Source organism: Schistocerca nitens, chromosome 1 (assembly GCF_023898315.1).
Source record: "Schistocerca nitens isolate TAMUIC-IGC-003100 chromosome 1, iqSchNite1.1, whole genome shotgun sequence".
NCBI classification, from domain to species: Eukaryota; Metazoa; Arthropoda; class Insecta; order Orthoptera; family Acrididae; genus Schistocerca; species Schistocerca nitens.
In genome coordinates this window covers 186,225,161-186,238,024 of record NC_064614.1, presented here as the reverse complement: position 1 = coordinate 186,238,024, position 12,864 = coordinate 186,225,161, and the positions used below count along the sequence as shown (strand labels likewise).

Here is a 12,864-nt window from a genome sequence, read left to right as displayed (position 1 = left end):
ACAGTCTGCTGCATTTTATTACATGTGATCACAGTGAAAATTAAAATCCTTTCACAAGAGTAACATTATCGGTGAATTCCTAATTTTGTAGTAGCTGGTAATGTTACAGACTGTGGCAGTCTGACATGTAGAACCATGATTTGCCGAGTATGTTATGGAACTGCTTATGAAATATGTTGCCACTGATAAGGATCGCCAAGTTCATTTACTAACATGGTCTTTGGGCTTTGTGAAATATAAACAGGAGTGTCGGTGATCATCACCGAAATGTGTGTTGGCAATAATAAAAGTGCAAATAAGTCAAATTTAAATCACTGGTGTTGTGTTAGTTCTTGAACACTCTAGTTATGAAGCCAACATGTTTCAGAAAATAAGATGGTTATATTTCAGTGTTACCAAGGAACTGCAGCAGTGATCATCATTAAGCAGATTAGTAACATCCCAGCATGCTAGTCACTGAGATTTTGAAAACACAGAGAAAAATCTTAATCTAATAATGCATAACATGTATAAAATGAGTGTCTCGGCAAGCAAGAGTCAAATAACAGTAAAAAATTTGCAGCAGCCAGAAAGTAACAAATTGCACTATTTATTTACATGTCACTGCCCAGGAAAAAGTTTTAAAAACAGACAGGTGTGATTTAATAACTGTTGAGAGAATAATGTTGTGCGAGTTTAAGATGTTACATTATTACATTTTTTTAATACACTATCTTACTCTCTACAAGAAAAAAGTTTATGTAGTAGAGGAAGGTCACTTAAGGACATTAAGGACTATATCAGACTTATTCAAAGTCTTTATTGTCAACATATGTTAATACTGAACTAATTTACAACATAATTATGAAAACAACATTCACTAATATTGAGGACATCTTATAACACAAAGTAAACGTGTTCTGATATGTTATGTGGGAGCAGCAGTCTTTTGTTCTTTTAGTAACTGCATCATTTCACCCCAATGGCTTCTTAAAATTCCATGCTGAGATCTAAGAGAGAATGGAAAAAAAAATCAGTATAAGATATTGCCAAAATGTAAATGCAGTACATCAAGAAACAGCACAATACATTCAGTTTAAATAAGTGACAGTATTTCCCAATAATTAAAATGACAAAAGATCCTCATGTCCAAGGTAGTAGTGCTCCACCATTAGTACTGTTTATTGGTAATGACCATTAGATTTCAGCTTTAATACACAGATAGTAAGTGTTACCGAGAGCTACTTACTGCAAAATATGTGCCATCATAATGGACATTAATTTTACGATGAATTTCAGTAAGTTTCACGTTTTTCCTGCACACAAACTGAATAATGAAATGCTGTGTTTTGTGATGTAAATTTTTGGGGGAAGTGATTTTAAAAGCTGGTGTTTGCGCATCAGCACGATGCTGCCACCTTGTGAACATCCTGCTATGTTTAGGGACATAATTGTCGATTTAAATGTTACTGCTGCCACACACACACACACACACACACACACACACACACACACACACACACACACTGACTTTGTGAGAGATATGAAAGGCTGGTGGAAATTAAGCAGGTTATTATCTGCCTGTATAGACTCTGGCAAGGTATTGGTGTATTCAGCTAACTCACGCATCAGATTGCAGATGCTACACCCAATGGGACAAAAGGCTACAGAAAGAAAATTGCTTGCCGTGAAGTGAATGACAGCTGTTAAAATAGAGATATTAGTGAGGGTTTTGCTAAATTTGATGAATATATAGTTCAAACACATCAGCATCACATTGTTTCAATAACAGAGTTACTGGGTGGGGCACCTACCTTGAGACATTTTAACTGTAATGCTTTCTTAATACAATGAGATGCGTCTGACCTGAGTGAGAAGCATCAGCTATGAACCATTTGTGAACTTCAATCATTCAATTTGTGCACTTTCTACTATAATAAACATATGCCCTCATAATGGACATTAATTTTATGATGAATTTCAGTAAGTTTCACATTTTTCCTGCACACAAACTGAATAATGAAACGCTGTCTTTCGTGATGTAAATTTTTGGGGGAAGTGATTTTAAAAGCTGGTGTTTGTGCATCAGCATGATGCTGCCACCTTGTTAACATCCCACTATGTTTAGGGACATGATTGTTTATTTAAATGTTACTGCTGCGACTTTTCGCACTTACATTAGAAATTTACAAATTTGATTTTACTCATTACTCTAGATACTGACGTAACAGTACAATATATATAAAATGGCAAAACATCTATCAAAAGTAGCCCTAAATAATATATTCATATATACCTTCCTATAAGGCAAGATTTTTTCCAGAAATCTGTCAAAATACAGGGTCAGTTTATATTCAAAGTTGTAATTTTTGTATAAACATCAAAATTACTGAAATTCTCTGAGATATCTGAAGCTTCACATTTGCAATTCATAGCTGGTTTACGCAGAGAATATGGCACAAACTTTCATAAGTCATCAACTGTGCAGGAGATTGATCTGGTGGGGCTTCAGCCGTATTTTATTAATTGTATACTGGGTACATACCAACCGAGATGCGTTTTATTTAAGATACTCACATTAGATAAATAACCCTTGCCCTCCTACAACGGGAAGAGCACTCCAGACACCACCTCAATAAATTATCTAACATGTTGACGTCTTACGCATGCTCAGGAGCACTACTACCCATCAACATGTATCTTACACACAGTGAATTCCCTTTGTCAACCCTTCATCGCACCCAGACCCTGCCTGGCTGATCTTTACGATTTGCCACATCCTCCAAGAATCCTTTCCAACAATCCATGAAATCCAGAACACAAATAACCCCAAAATGGTGTGATTATACTTTCTACCAAAAACCTTGATCCTACAGAATTTTCAGTACTATCCGAAGGCCTCTTTTTCAGACCCACAGCCAAGGTTAACCAGTTGAACCTGTCAAAGTCCTCTCTCCCTCTCCCGATCACTACAGTGGAAACATTTGTTTACTACCAATTCCTCCGACTGAAACTAAACTACCAGCAACATTGAACCTCACCCTCCCAGTTCATACCGCCATTCAACAGTGACATGCCCCCCCCCCCCCCCCCCCAGTCCTCACCAAACCATTCCACGGTCACTCGCCTTCCATGAATTTCTTACCTCCATTTGGCCTCTAAATCCTTTTGCAAGTCCCTTCTCAATACAAATCTCACAACAGAAGGAAGGACATGCGTTTGCAATCTCAAAAACAGACCCTCAAGTAACCATCCTTCCAGCAGACAAATGCTCCACCACTGTTGTGATGAATTGCAGTGACTACCTGACAGAACGCCAACTAACTGTCTGACTACACCACTTACAATCTCTGCCATGGTGTCCATCATAACCTCCACTCCCTACTGAACACCTTTGGCTCAGCCCAGAATCTCTCTCGAGTCCATCTCCCTGCTTAACCCAACAACCCCACTCGCCTTGTATATGCTTCCCAAAATCCACAACTCAACAATCCTTAATACCCCATTGTAACTGTTTAATGCACTCACTGAAAGAATTCCTATTTACCACTGCTAATGCCACCTTCCTATACATCAACATCCCTCACGCAGCTATCAAAAACTGCCTCTTCCAGTGTCCTCCCAACTCTGAACTCACGACTTCATTTCTCATACATCTTACCAACTATATCCCCACATACAACTACTACTCTTTTGAGCACAAGGTCCACAAACAAATCCATGGCACCCAATGGATCCACATGGCAGCCTCCTATGCCAACTTGTTTATGGGTGATTTAGCCAAACCCTTGTCTTGATCAAGTTCACTGATGATATCTTCAAAATCTGAACTCAGGGCCATCATAATCTGGACTCAGGGCCAAGACACAACCTCGACACCTTCTGTCCCATTTGCTTTCACACACACACACACACACACACACACACACACACACACACACACACACAAAGCTTGTCAAAGGATTTACTCTGAAATCTAGCAAAGTTCTCATTCTCTTTTGTGTGTGATTCTCGATGGCTGAAGTCTCTTACTATTTGGTGACTGACCTCCTTACTCCTAAACTAGTATTCTCCCCACAGCTTTGCACATGTATGCATTTGACACATGTACTGAAAATGCCTCCTCCTCCTGTGTGTGCGCACCTCAACCACCTGAAGCACCACAGCCAGACTTAATGAATTTCCTGCACATCAAAAGAAATAATTACTAAATGACAGTGGTGTCTAGTATACTTATATAAAACAATATTTAATTTTATTGATCCCCAACATCTGTGTAATGTAGAAATTCCACAAACCTTTTAACTAGTACTGAGATAAAAGTTATTCAAGAATGCTAAATTATTATAAAAGGACATTTATGGGTGTGAAAGCTTTCTTGATTTCTCGCTTTTTTTATGCTCGTGCTCTCTTGCCGTTAGGTCAGACTGAATGTTCATCAAAGCATATAAAAATAAATTGGGTACTACGACTAAGATATTTGAAGATCCTCATCCATTTCAGACAAAAAGAAAAATAGATTTCATTCGGTTTGCGATTATTTCAAAAGCCATTTTGTGTGTAATTACTACACTGAAGTGCCAAAGAAACTGATATAGGCATGCTTATTCAAATACAGAGATATGTAAACAGGCAGCATATGGCTTCGCAGTTGACGACTTCTATATAAAACAACAAGTGCCTGACACGGTTGTTAGATCAGTTACTGCTGCTACAATGGCATGTTGTCATGATTTAAGTGAGTTTGAACATGGTGTTACAGTCAGCGCACGAGCGATAGGAAGCAGCATCTCCTAGGTAGCGATGAAGTTGGGATTTTCCCTTATGAAAATATCACCAGTGTACTGTGAATATCAGGAATCTGGTGAAACATCTGATCTCTGACATCGCTGTGCCTGGAAAAAGATCCTGCAAGAATAGGACCAATGATGACTGAAGAGAATGTTCAGCGTGACAGAAGTGCAACCCTCTCCAAATTGTTGCATATTTCAATGCTGGGTCATCAACAAGTGTCAGCGTGCAAAACATTCAATGAAACATCATGACTGCAGGACACAAAACTTTACGCCTTGCCTTGGCCTGTCAACACCAACATAGGACTGTTGATGACTGAAAACATGTTGCCTGGTCAGATGAGTCTCGTTTCAAATTGTATTGAGCCAATGGACATGTATAGGTATGGAGACAGTCTCATGAATCCATGGACCCTGAACTGTCAGCAGGAGACTGTTCAAGCTGGTGGAGGCGCCATAATAATGTGGGGCGTGTGCAGCTGGAGTGATGGGGGACTCCTGATACGTCTAGATACGACTCTGATGGGTGACACGTACGTAAGCATCCTGTCTGATCATCCACATCAATTCATGTCCATTGCGCATTGTGACAGACTTGGTCAATTCCAGCAGGACAATGTGACACCCCACATGTTCAGAATTGCTACAGAGTGGCCCCAGGAACACTCTTCTGAGTTCAGACACTTCTGCTGGCCACCTAACTCCCCAGACATGAACATTACTGAGAATATCTGGGATGCCTTGCAACATGCTGTTCAGAAGAGACCTCCACCCCCTCGTACTTTTGCGGATTTATGGACAGCCCTGCAGGATTCATGATATCAATTCCCTCCAGCACTACTTCAGGCACTAGTCGAGTCCATGCCACGTCATGTTGATAATTTTTCTGAGAGCAATTATTATGAAAGCGAACTTCATTTCTTTTCACTGTCAGTAAAATAGCAAGCTAATTATTTCCAAGTTAACTGTGGGCCACAGCTAGTTTGCAGTTTCAAAAGTAAATGAAAGTTAACAGTATTATTATCGTTCTTGATTTTGGTAAAAGTATCTGAGATTAAACAAAAGAGTATCAGGCCTCAGATTTGTTATAATATTATTGCCAGAGATAAAGTTTTCAGAATAATTTTATGTAACAGTTCATACTCTTGAATATCACATACAGAATATAAAGTGAATTTCATATCATTGCTGGTAGAAATATTATACTCTCACCTTTATCTGTCTACCTCCTCCTTGTCCTCTTTCTGTCAATTTCCTCCTCCCCTTCTCTCTTTCCATCTTCACCTCCCCTCTACGTTCTCCACCTGCCCAAAAAACTACACCTTTCACCTGCTTCATGGATCTCCCCCTCCTTCCCTCATCTATTCATTTCCCGCTCCCCTGAGCCCTGTCCATCCTATCCTCTGTCCATCTCAATCTGTCCTCAGCCATGCTCAATAGCAAGTATAGCACCTGCAATCAATTTCAATAAAGCAGGCCCGTACTATTTCCACAGCATGTCTGTTACAGGGCAGGCTGCACATCAGCTACTTGAAAAATCATTATTTGCCCCTAACACACAGGCTGCCATGCAAAGCAGGTTGATACTATTCCAACATAACATGCTTGACGTGCAAAGCAACCTACATGTTGGGGCCTGGAAAACCTTTTCTTGCCCTTGACATGAAGGGTGCCCTGCAATGCTGGCCGATTTGGCCAGCACATACTGTCCCCACACAATATGCCTGTAATTCAGGGCAGCCTATATGCCAGGGGCTGGTAAGAACACCATAATCTCTGCTCTTATTGGAGATAGGAGGTTATAAACCCCACACTGCTGAAACTCAAGAGGCCTGATGTTTCTGTGCCAAATTTGTTTGAAATCAGTCTGGGGGTCTGGAAGGAGATCACAGACATAAGTACACACACTCCGCATACGCAAGAACTTTCCTATACAGGTAGTCACATTACATAACAGATTTTGGGGTATATAATTTTATCTTTAGATTGTGTAGTGCCACTATATATACCAATCTTTCAGAGGACCTGAACCGGGAAGGTTTCACGTGCCGGAATACAGATGCTGAACATGAAAAAGAACTGTCTAACAGCTAGCAGCATAGATTTCCCACCAAATATGGTCTGATGCAAGAGGATGCTGAAGAACATGGGGATAATGATACAGCAAACGTGTATCATAATTCTGGTCAGTCATAATTCAGGAAAAAATTGGGAAAATGTCTAGGTCTGCCAACAGTGGGAGGTCACCTTAAAGGTTAAGAAACATGATGTTTGTCAGGCAGCAGCAGATGGCTTCATATTAACACAATATAAAATTACAGACTTTCTTCTGATGAAAAGAGGAATGGTTTGAACAGAATGGTTCTATCGAAAAGTAAATCACACAAGTGGAACACAGCAAATTAAACAAGAGGGAAATCAACAATGAAATCTCAGTGACATGAGATACGATCATGTTTCATGTGCAATATATTATCTCTTCTTTGAGAAGAAAGCACACAGACAGACCTAGGGATGGTTGCGAGAAGTATGATAGCATTTTCTTATTTCAACATTTCCACATGTCACTTCATTAGGTACTTCTTGGAGTCCAGAGGCCTTCACTCTTTTTCTCATTCTGATACACTGTAAAGCTGTATGATAAATAGTAGGTATTGTCAACAAATCTCTGTTGTTACATGTCTAAGTAACTGTTCTCTCTGTAAAATACTAATGCAATCTCCAAGTAAATATTAAGACACCAACAGAAGATACCTGTACACATCAGTTATTCAATATAACTGGTTAAGCAGTAGTGCGCCCCCCTCCCCCCGATATCAGATGGATGATGGGAAGGAAAAAATGGCTATTCCGATTTAAGGCCAATTTGCTTTACCTCCCCCCCCCCCCCCCCCTTTACACACACACAGGGGCTATATATAATTGGAAAATACCTTGATTAACACTTACCATGCCTGCTGATAACATCATCTTTTCCTGATTTTTCGAGTTTCCGTAAGAATTCTTCAAAAACTACGACACCTTTGTACATACTCGTCTTTTTATAATCTTTGACTCTCTTGTTACGATCATCTTCTGTTAATAATTCCTTCGTCTTAGCGTCATATTTCTGAATTTCATCAATTAACTGACTGTCAATATCAAATAAATAAAATTATTTTAAAATAGCATTATACACCACTGTTTTGCAAACATTACTTAAAATTAATAAACATTCCCATAAAAATTTGCTAACAGAAAACAACATGAAAGATAAATATACGTTGCACTGTTGTTATTAAAATCATGGGAAGGATAACAAAAGTGCAAGCAAGACTTGAGATTAAGAAAATGAAAAATACCTTTTGAAAGAATGCTTAGCTGCTGACAGACGGCCTTAACAAGTGCAGATGGAGAAATCAACAATAAGTGTGTAAAAATACTACCTGGATGAATAGTTGTCAGAAACCTGGTTAACAATGAAATGTATTTAACTGTTCGATAGAATAACAAATTAGCAATTGAGAAGACCCAGTTAGTGTGACTACACAGGAATATAGGGCACACTGCACTGAAAAATGCAAAGGGGGAGGGGGTGCATAGGTAGTGGGGAGGATGCGGAAGAGTTCAAGAGTAGATAAAGAGAGGGAAAGTAGTAAGAGAGCTATCCGAGAGGAAAGATATGAAACACAGTAAAAATGGGGTTGATGAAAGACAACAAATAAATGGGAAAATGATACATCTGACACTTGAAAGTGAAAGCAAAGAAGAGGAGAATGATAGAGAAAACCTTGTATAAATCAGTTACCTGATTGTTGGAACTGCCGTTGGATTAAATTTCTCTGCTGCTTTTGGATTAAATGGAATGCACACTTTTCCTGTTTTAGGATGGACACAAAATGGCGACTTCAATAAATGGTTCAGTCCTTTTGTGACATTAATATCCAACCTTGGATAGGTGTACTGAATCATAATTTCCTGGATGATGAATTGTTTTCGTTTTTTCAGATGCCCCTGTAGAACATGAAGATTGATGTAAATGAAAACAAATAAAATTTTAAAAGAGAGAGGATATGATACATAAGGTATTGAAGCTTAATATAAATACAAAAAACTGACATCCTGATGGACTATGTTGATCTGCAGTAGTTGGGACACAGAAAATTTGTTACAGTAAAAGAGAGGAAGCAATGAAAATGGGAAGAAAAGCAAAATGGAAGATTAGGGTTCAACATCCCATCAATGACTACATCATTAGAGAAGGAACACAGTCTTGGAGAGCACGAGGAAGGAAAGCTGTCTAGACTTTTTGAAAGGAGCCATTCCATCTTCATCTGAAACGATTAAAGGAAATTAAATCTAAATTATTCATTAATATGAGTACAGATGAAAGTTCTCCAACAGCCAATTCCCTTAATGGTAGACATGCTCAAGCATAATATGCACTGATAATTTGAAAATTTCATATTTTGTTCACCACTGCGAAAGAGAAGTAGTCATCACACCAGAGGTATGAATTTGAGCTTCACAGGACTAACTAAGCAACTGTGAGAAACGGCATGACATGTCAACAATGCAATAATGTAGGTACAGAGCATTTGCAAACATGATCCCTCAACAGATAAATTTTCAAAGCACAGATAACAACAGGTGTTGTATAAGAAATGATAATATGAAACTAGCATATGGGGTCCCAGCAAAACTGCCTGCATGAAACAGGTGATCCTCATGGACATGGAGGATGTAAGTGTCTGAGAAGTATTTGGCTACTTGTAGGGCTTGTGGACTCAGTTGACAAACATAACTATTGTTTGCTTTTGGTAACTGTGAAAGGTATATTAATTAAGTATACGCACAACGTAAAGCTACATTTTTACTTTTGCAGCACCAGGAAGGCAATGGGTTGCTTCAGCATGGGAACACCAAAATACTGTCAATGCAACATAATGTGAACTAAAAATTAAATTACTAATATTTGCTGGATTATCCCCTGCAGAGGAATTTTAAACACACAAAATAGTTCAGCCATTTGAAAGATATGTAACAATTGATATAGTCGGCTGAAAGCAAGTGGAAACTTCATCTGTAATTTTTCCCGAGGGCATACAGCTCTACTGTATGGTTAAATGATGATGGTGCCCTCTTGGGTAAGATATTCTGGAGGTAAAATAGCTGCCATTCAAATCTTTGGGTGGGGAGTATTCACGAGGATGTTGCATCAGGAGAAACAAAACTGGCATTCTACAGTTCGCAGCAAGGTATGTTGGACCCCTTAATTGGGCAGGTAGTTTAGAAAATTTATAAAGGGAAATGGGTAGGTTGAAATTAGACAGAATGGGAATTAGTGAAGTTTGTTGGCAAGAGGAACAGGACTTCTGGTCAGGTGAATACAAGTTTATAAATACTAAGTCAAACAGGAGTAATGCAGGAGCGGGTTTAGTAATGAATAAGAGAATAGGAATGCGGGTAAACTATGAAGAGCGTATGCATTATCGTAGGCAAGACAGACACAAAGCCCACATCTACCACAGTAGTACAAGTTTATATGATAGGTAGTCCCACAGATGACGAGGAGATTGAAGAAATGGATGATGAGATAAAATAAATTATTCAGATAATTAAAGCACATGCCTATTTAATCATGATGGAGCACTGGAATTTGATAGTAGGAAAAAGAAGAGAAGGAAAAACATTAGATGAATATGGACTGGGGAAAGGGAATGAAAGAGAAAGCCACCTGGTAGAATTTTGCAAAGACCATAATTTCAATGCTAAAACTAGGTTTAAGAATCATACAGGAGGGTTGTATATGTGGAAGAGACCTGGAGCCACTGGAAAGTTTTAGATTGACTATACAGTGGTAAGACAGAGAGTTAGGAACAAGATTTTAAATTGTAAGATATTTTCAGTGGCAGATGTGGACTCTGACCACAATTTATTGGTTGTGAGCTGCAGACTGAAACTGAGGAAATTGCAAAAAGGTAGGAAATTAAGGAGATGAGACTTGGATAAGTTGGAAGAACCAGAGGTTGTTGAGTGTTTCAGAGGGACCATTAGGCAATAGTTGACTAGAACAGGGGAAATCAATACAGTAAAAGATGAAAGGGTAGCTTTAAGAGATGAAATAGTAAAGGCAAAAGAGGATCAGATAAGAAAAAAGAAAAGACGTAACAGAAATTCACAGATAACGCAAATGATGCTGAACTTAATTCATGAAAGAAGAAAATTGAAAAATGCAGCAAATGAAGCAGCAAAGGGGAATAAAAGTGTTTAAAAAATGAGACTGACAGGAAGTGCAAAATGGCTAAGAAGGAATGGCTTGAGGACAGATGTAAGGATTTAGAAGCATATTTCACTAGAGGAAAGATAGATACCGCAGACAGGAAAATGAAAGAGGCCTTTGGGAAAAAGAGAAGCGACTGTAGAAACATTAAGAGCTCAGATGGAAAACCAGTGCTAAGCGAAGATGGCAAGCCTGAAAGGTGGAAGGAGTATATAGAGGGTCCTTGCAAGACAATATTATATAAAGGAATGTGTACATAGATGAAGATGAGAGGGGAAATATGATACTGCAAGAAGAATTTTCACAGAACTCAGAAAGATCTAACAAGGGCAGGCCAAGATGATCAGATCACAGATTTACTTCAAACTATGTACACCTTAAGTAGGCCATTAAAAACAATATAATGTGCAAGTAATAAGGTGCACTACTGTGGAAATTCCGAGAAAATCTCAAGAGAAGTTTTATGCATCTATTATTTAAGTGAAGTATCTGTGTGAAGGTAACGACTGCCAGAAGTCATTGTGGTCAATTTAATTTATATGACATCTGAGAGGTAATATAATGGAAAAAAAAACATGTGCATTTCCATGAAGTTCTAGTGAATTTCATACATTATTTAACTATTAACAATTTTTAATTAAATTTTCAAGGACAAGGGACAGACTTGTAAAGCCCAAGTCAAACCTTGAAAAATAATGATGGGAATGATGTTATTCACAATCAGTAATATAGTAGATTAAAACTGTGTGCCCGACCGAGACTCGAACTCGGGACCTTTGCCTTTCGCGGGCAAGTGCTCTACCATCTGAGCTACCGAAGCACGACTCACGCCCGGTCCTCACAGCTTTACTTCTGCCAGTATCTCGTCTCCTACCTTCCAAACTTTACAGAAGCTCTCCTGCGAACCATGCAGTTCTGCATGGTTCGCAGGAGAGCTTCTGAAAAGTTTGGAAGGTAGGAGACGAGATACTGGCAGAAGTAAAGCTGTGAGGACCGGGCGTGAGTCGTGCTTCGGTAGCTCAGATGGTAGAGCACTTGCCCGCGAAAGGCAAAGGTCCCGAGTTCGAGTCTCGGTCGGGCACACAGTTTTAATCTGCCAGGAAGTTTCATATCAGCGCACACTCCGCTGCAGAGTGAAAATCTCATTCTGGAGTAATATAGTAAGTCACAATGTGGCAGACCACAAGTGTAATATACTATTACTCCTCAGATGTGCTCTCGACATCACACATTGCAGGATGGTATTTATTATGCGGACATGGAAAACATAAATTGAAACTGCATATACTACATCAAACGAATGTAGTTTTCCTGCATTTAAGGGAATGTTCAGAGTTTCTAAGGGAAAACTGACCTCATTGATATTTTGAAAAGTTTCTCTTTCTTCCAATAATTTGGGTGCAAACCATGCATAATACAAATATAGGTGCTGACAAATGGTGATGTATGATGGAATGGATTTTAATAGCATCTTCACAGTGTAATATACCTACCATACAAAGACTTAATGAAAACTCTGATTCCCTGACATTGTGTAGTACAATAACTCACTTTAAAATGATTGGTATTGTGGTGATTCATGAATTTCATAAAAATGACACTAAATTGGAGACTAATTAGCAGACACTATTACAAAATAAAACAAATTACGATGTATTTTAACAAACTGTGGCATTCACTGTAGTATTGGAAAAGACTTGAATTAGTGAAAACGATAGGAATAAAACATATGGTATTAGTCACCAACTGCAGTTATTCAAATAATTGGACTTTTACGAATGTAGTTTACTCATTCAAGAAGTTATTCTGTCGCTTGCAAATGAAGGCACA

The 12,864-nt window shown here is 38.7% G+C and overlaps 1 protein-coding gene across 2 annotated transcripts in view; it reads right to left on the bottom strand.

Moving 5' to 3' along the window:
- Positions 1-786: 786 nt before the first annotated feature.
- LOC126244951 (DNA primase small subunit) overlaps positions 787-12,864 on the bottom strand; it is a 127,290-nt gene continuing 115,212 nt past the window's right edge. The window contains exons 6-8 of one of the 2 annotated variants that reach the window (XM_049948278.1): positions 8,560-8,765; positions 7,722-7,903; positions 840-989 (exon numbers count right to left, since the gene is read on the bottom strand). In XM_049948278.1, coding sequence (XP_049804235.1) covers positions 970-989; positions 7,722-7,903; positions 8,560-8,765 — 408 coding nt within the window. In that variant the 3' untranslated portion in view covers positions 840-969. Of the gene's footprint in view, positions 990-7,721; positions 7,904-8,559; positions 8,766-12,864 lie in introns of both variants that reach the window. The other variant, XM_049948279.1, reaches the window with a different exon arrangement.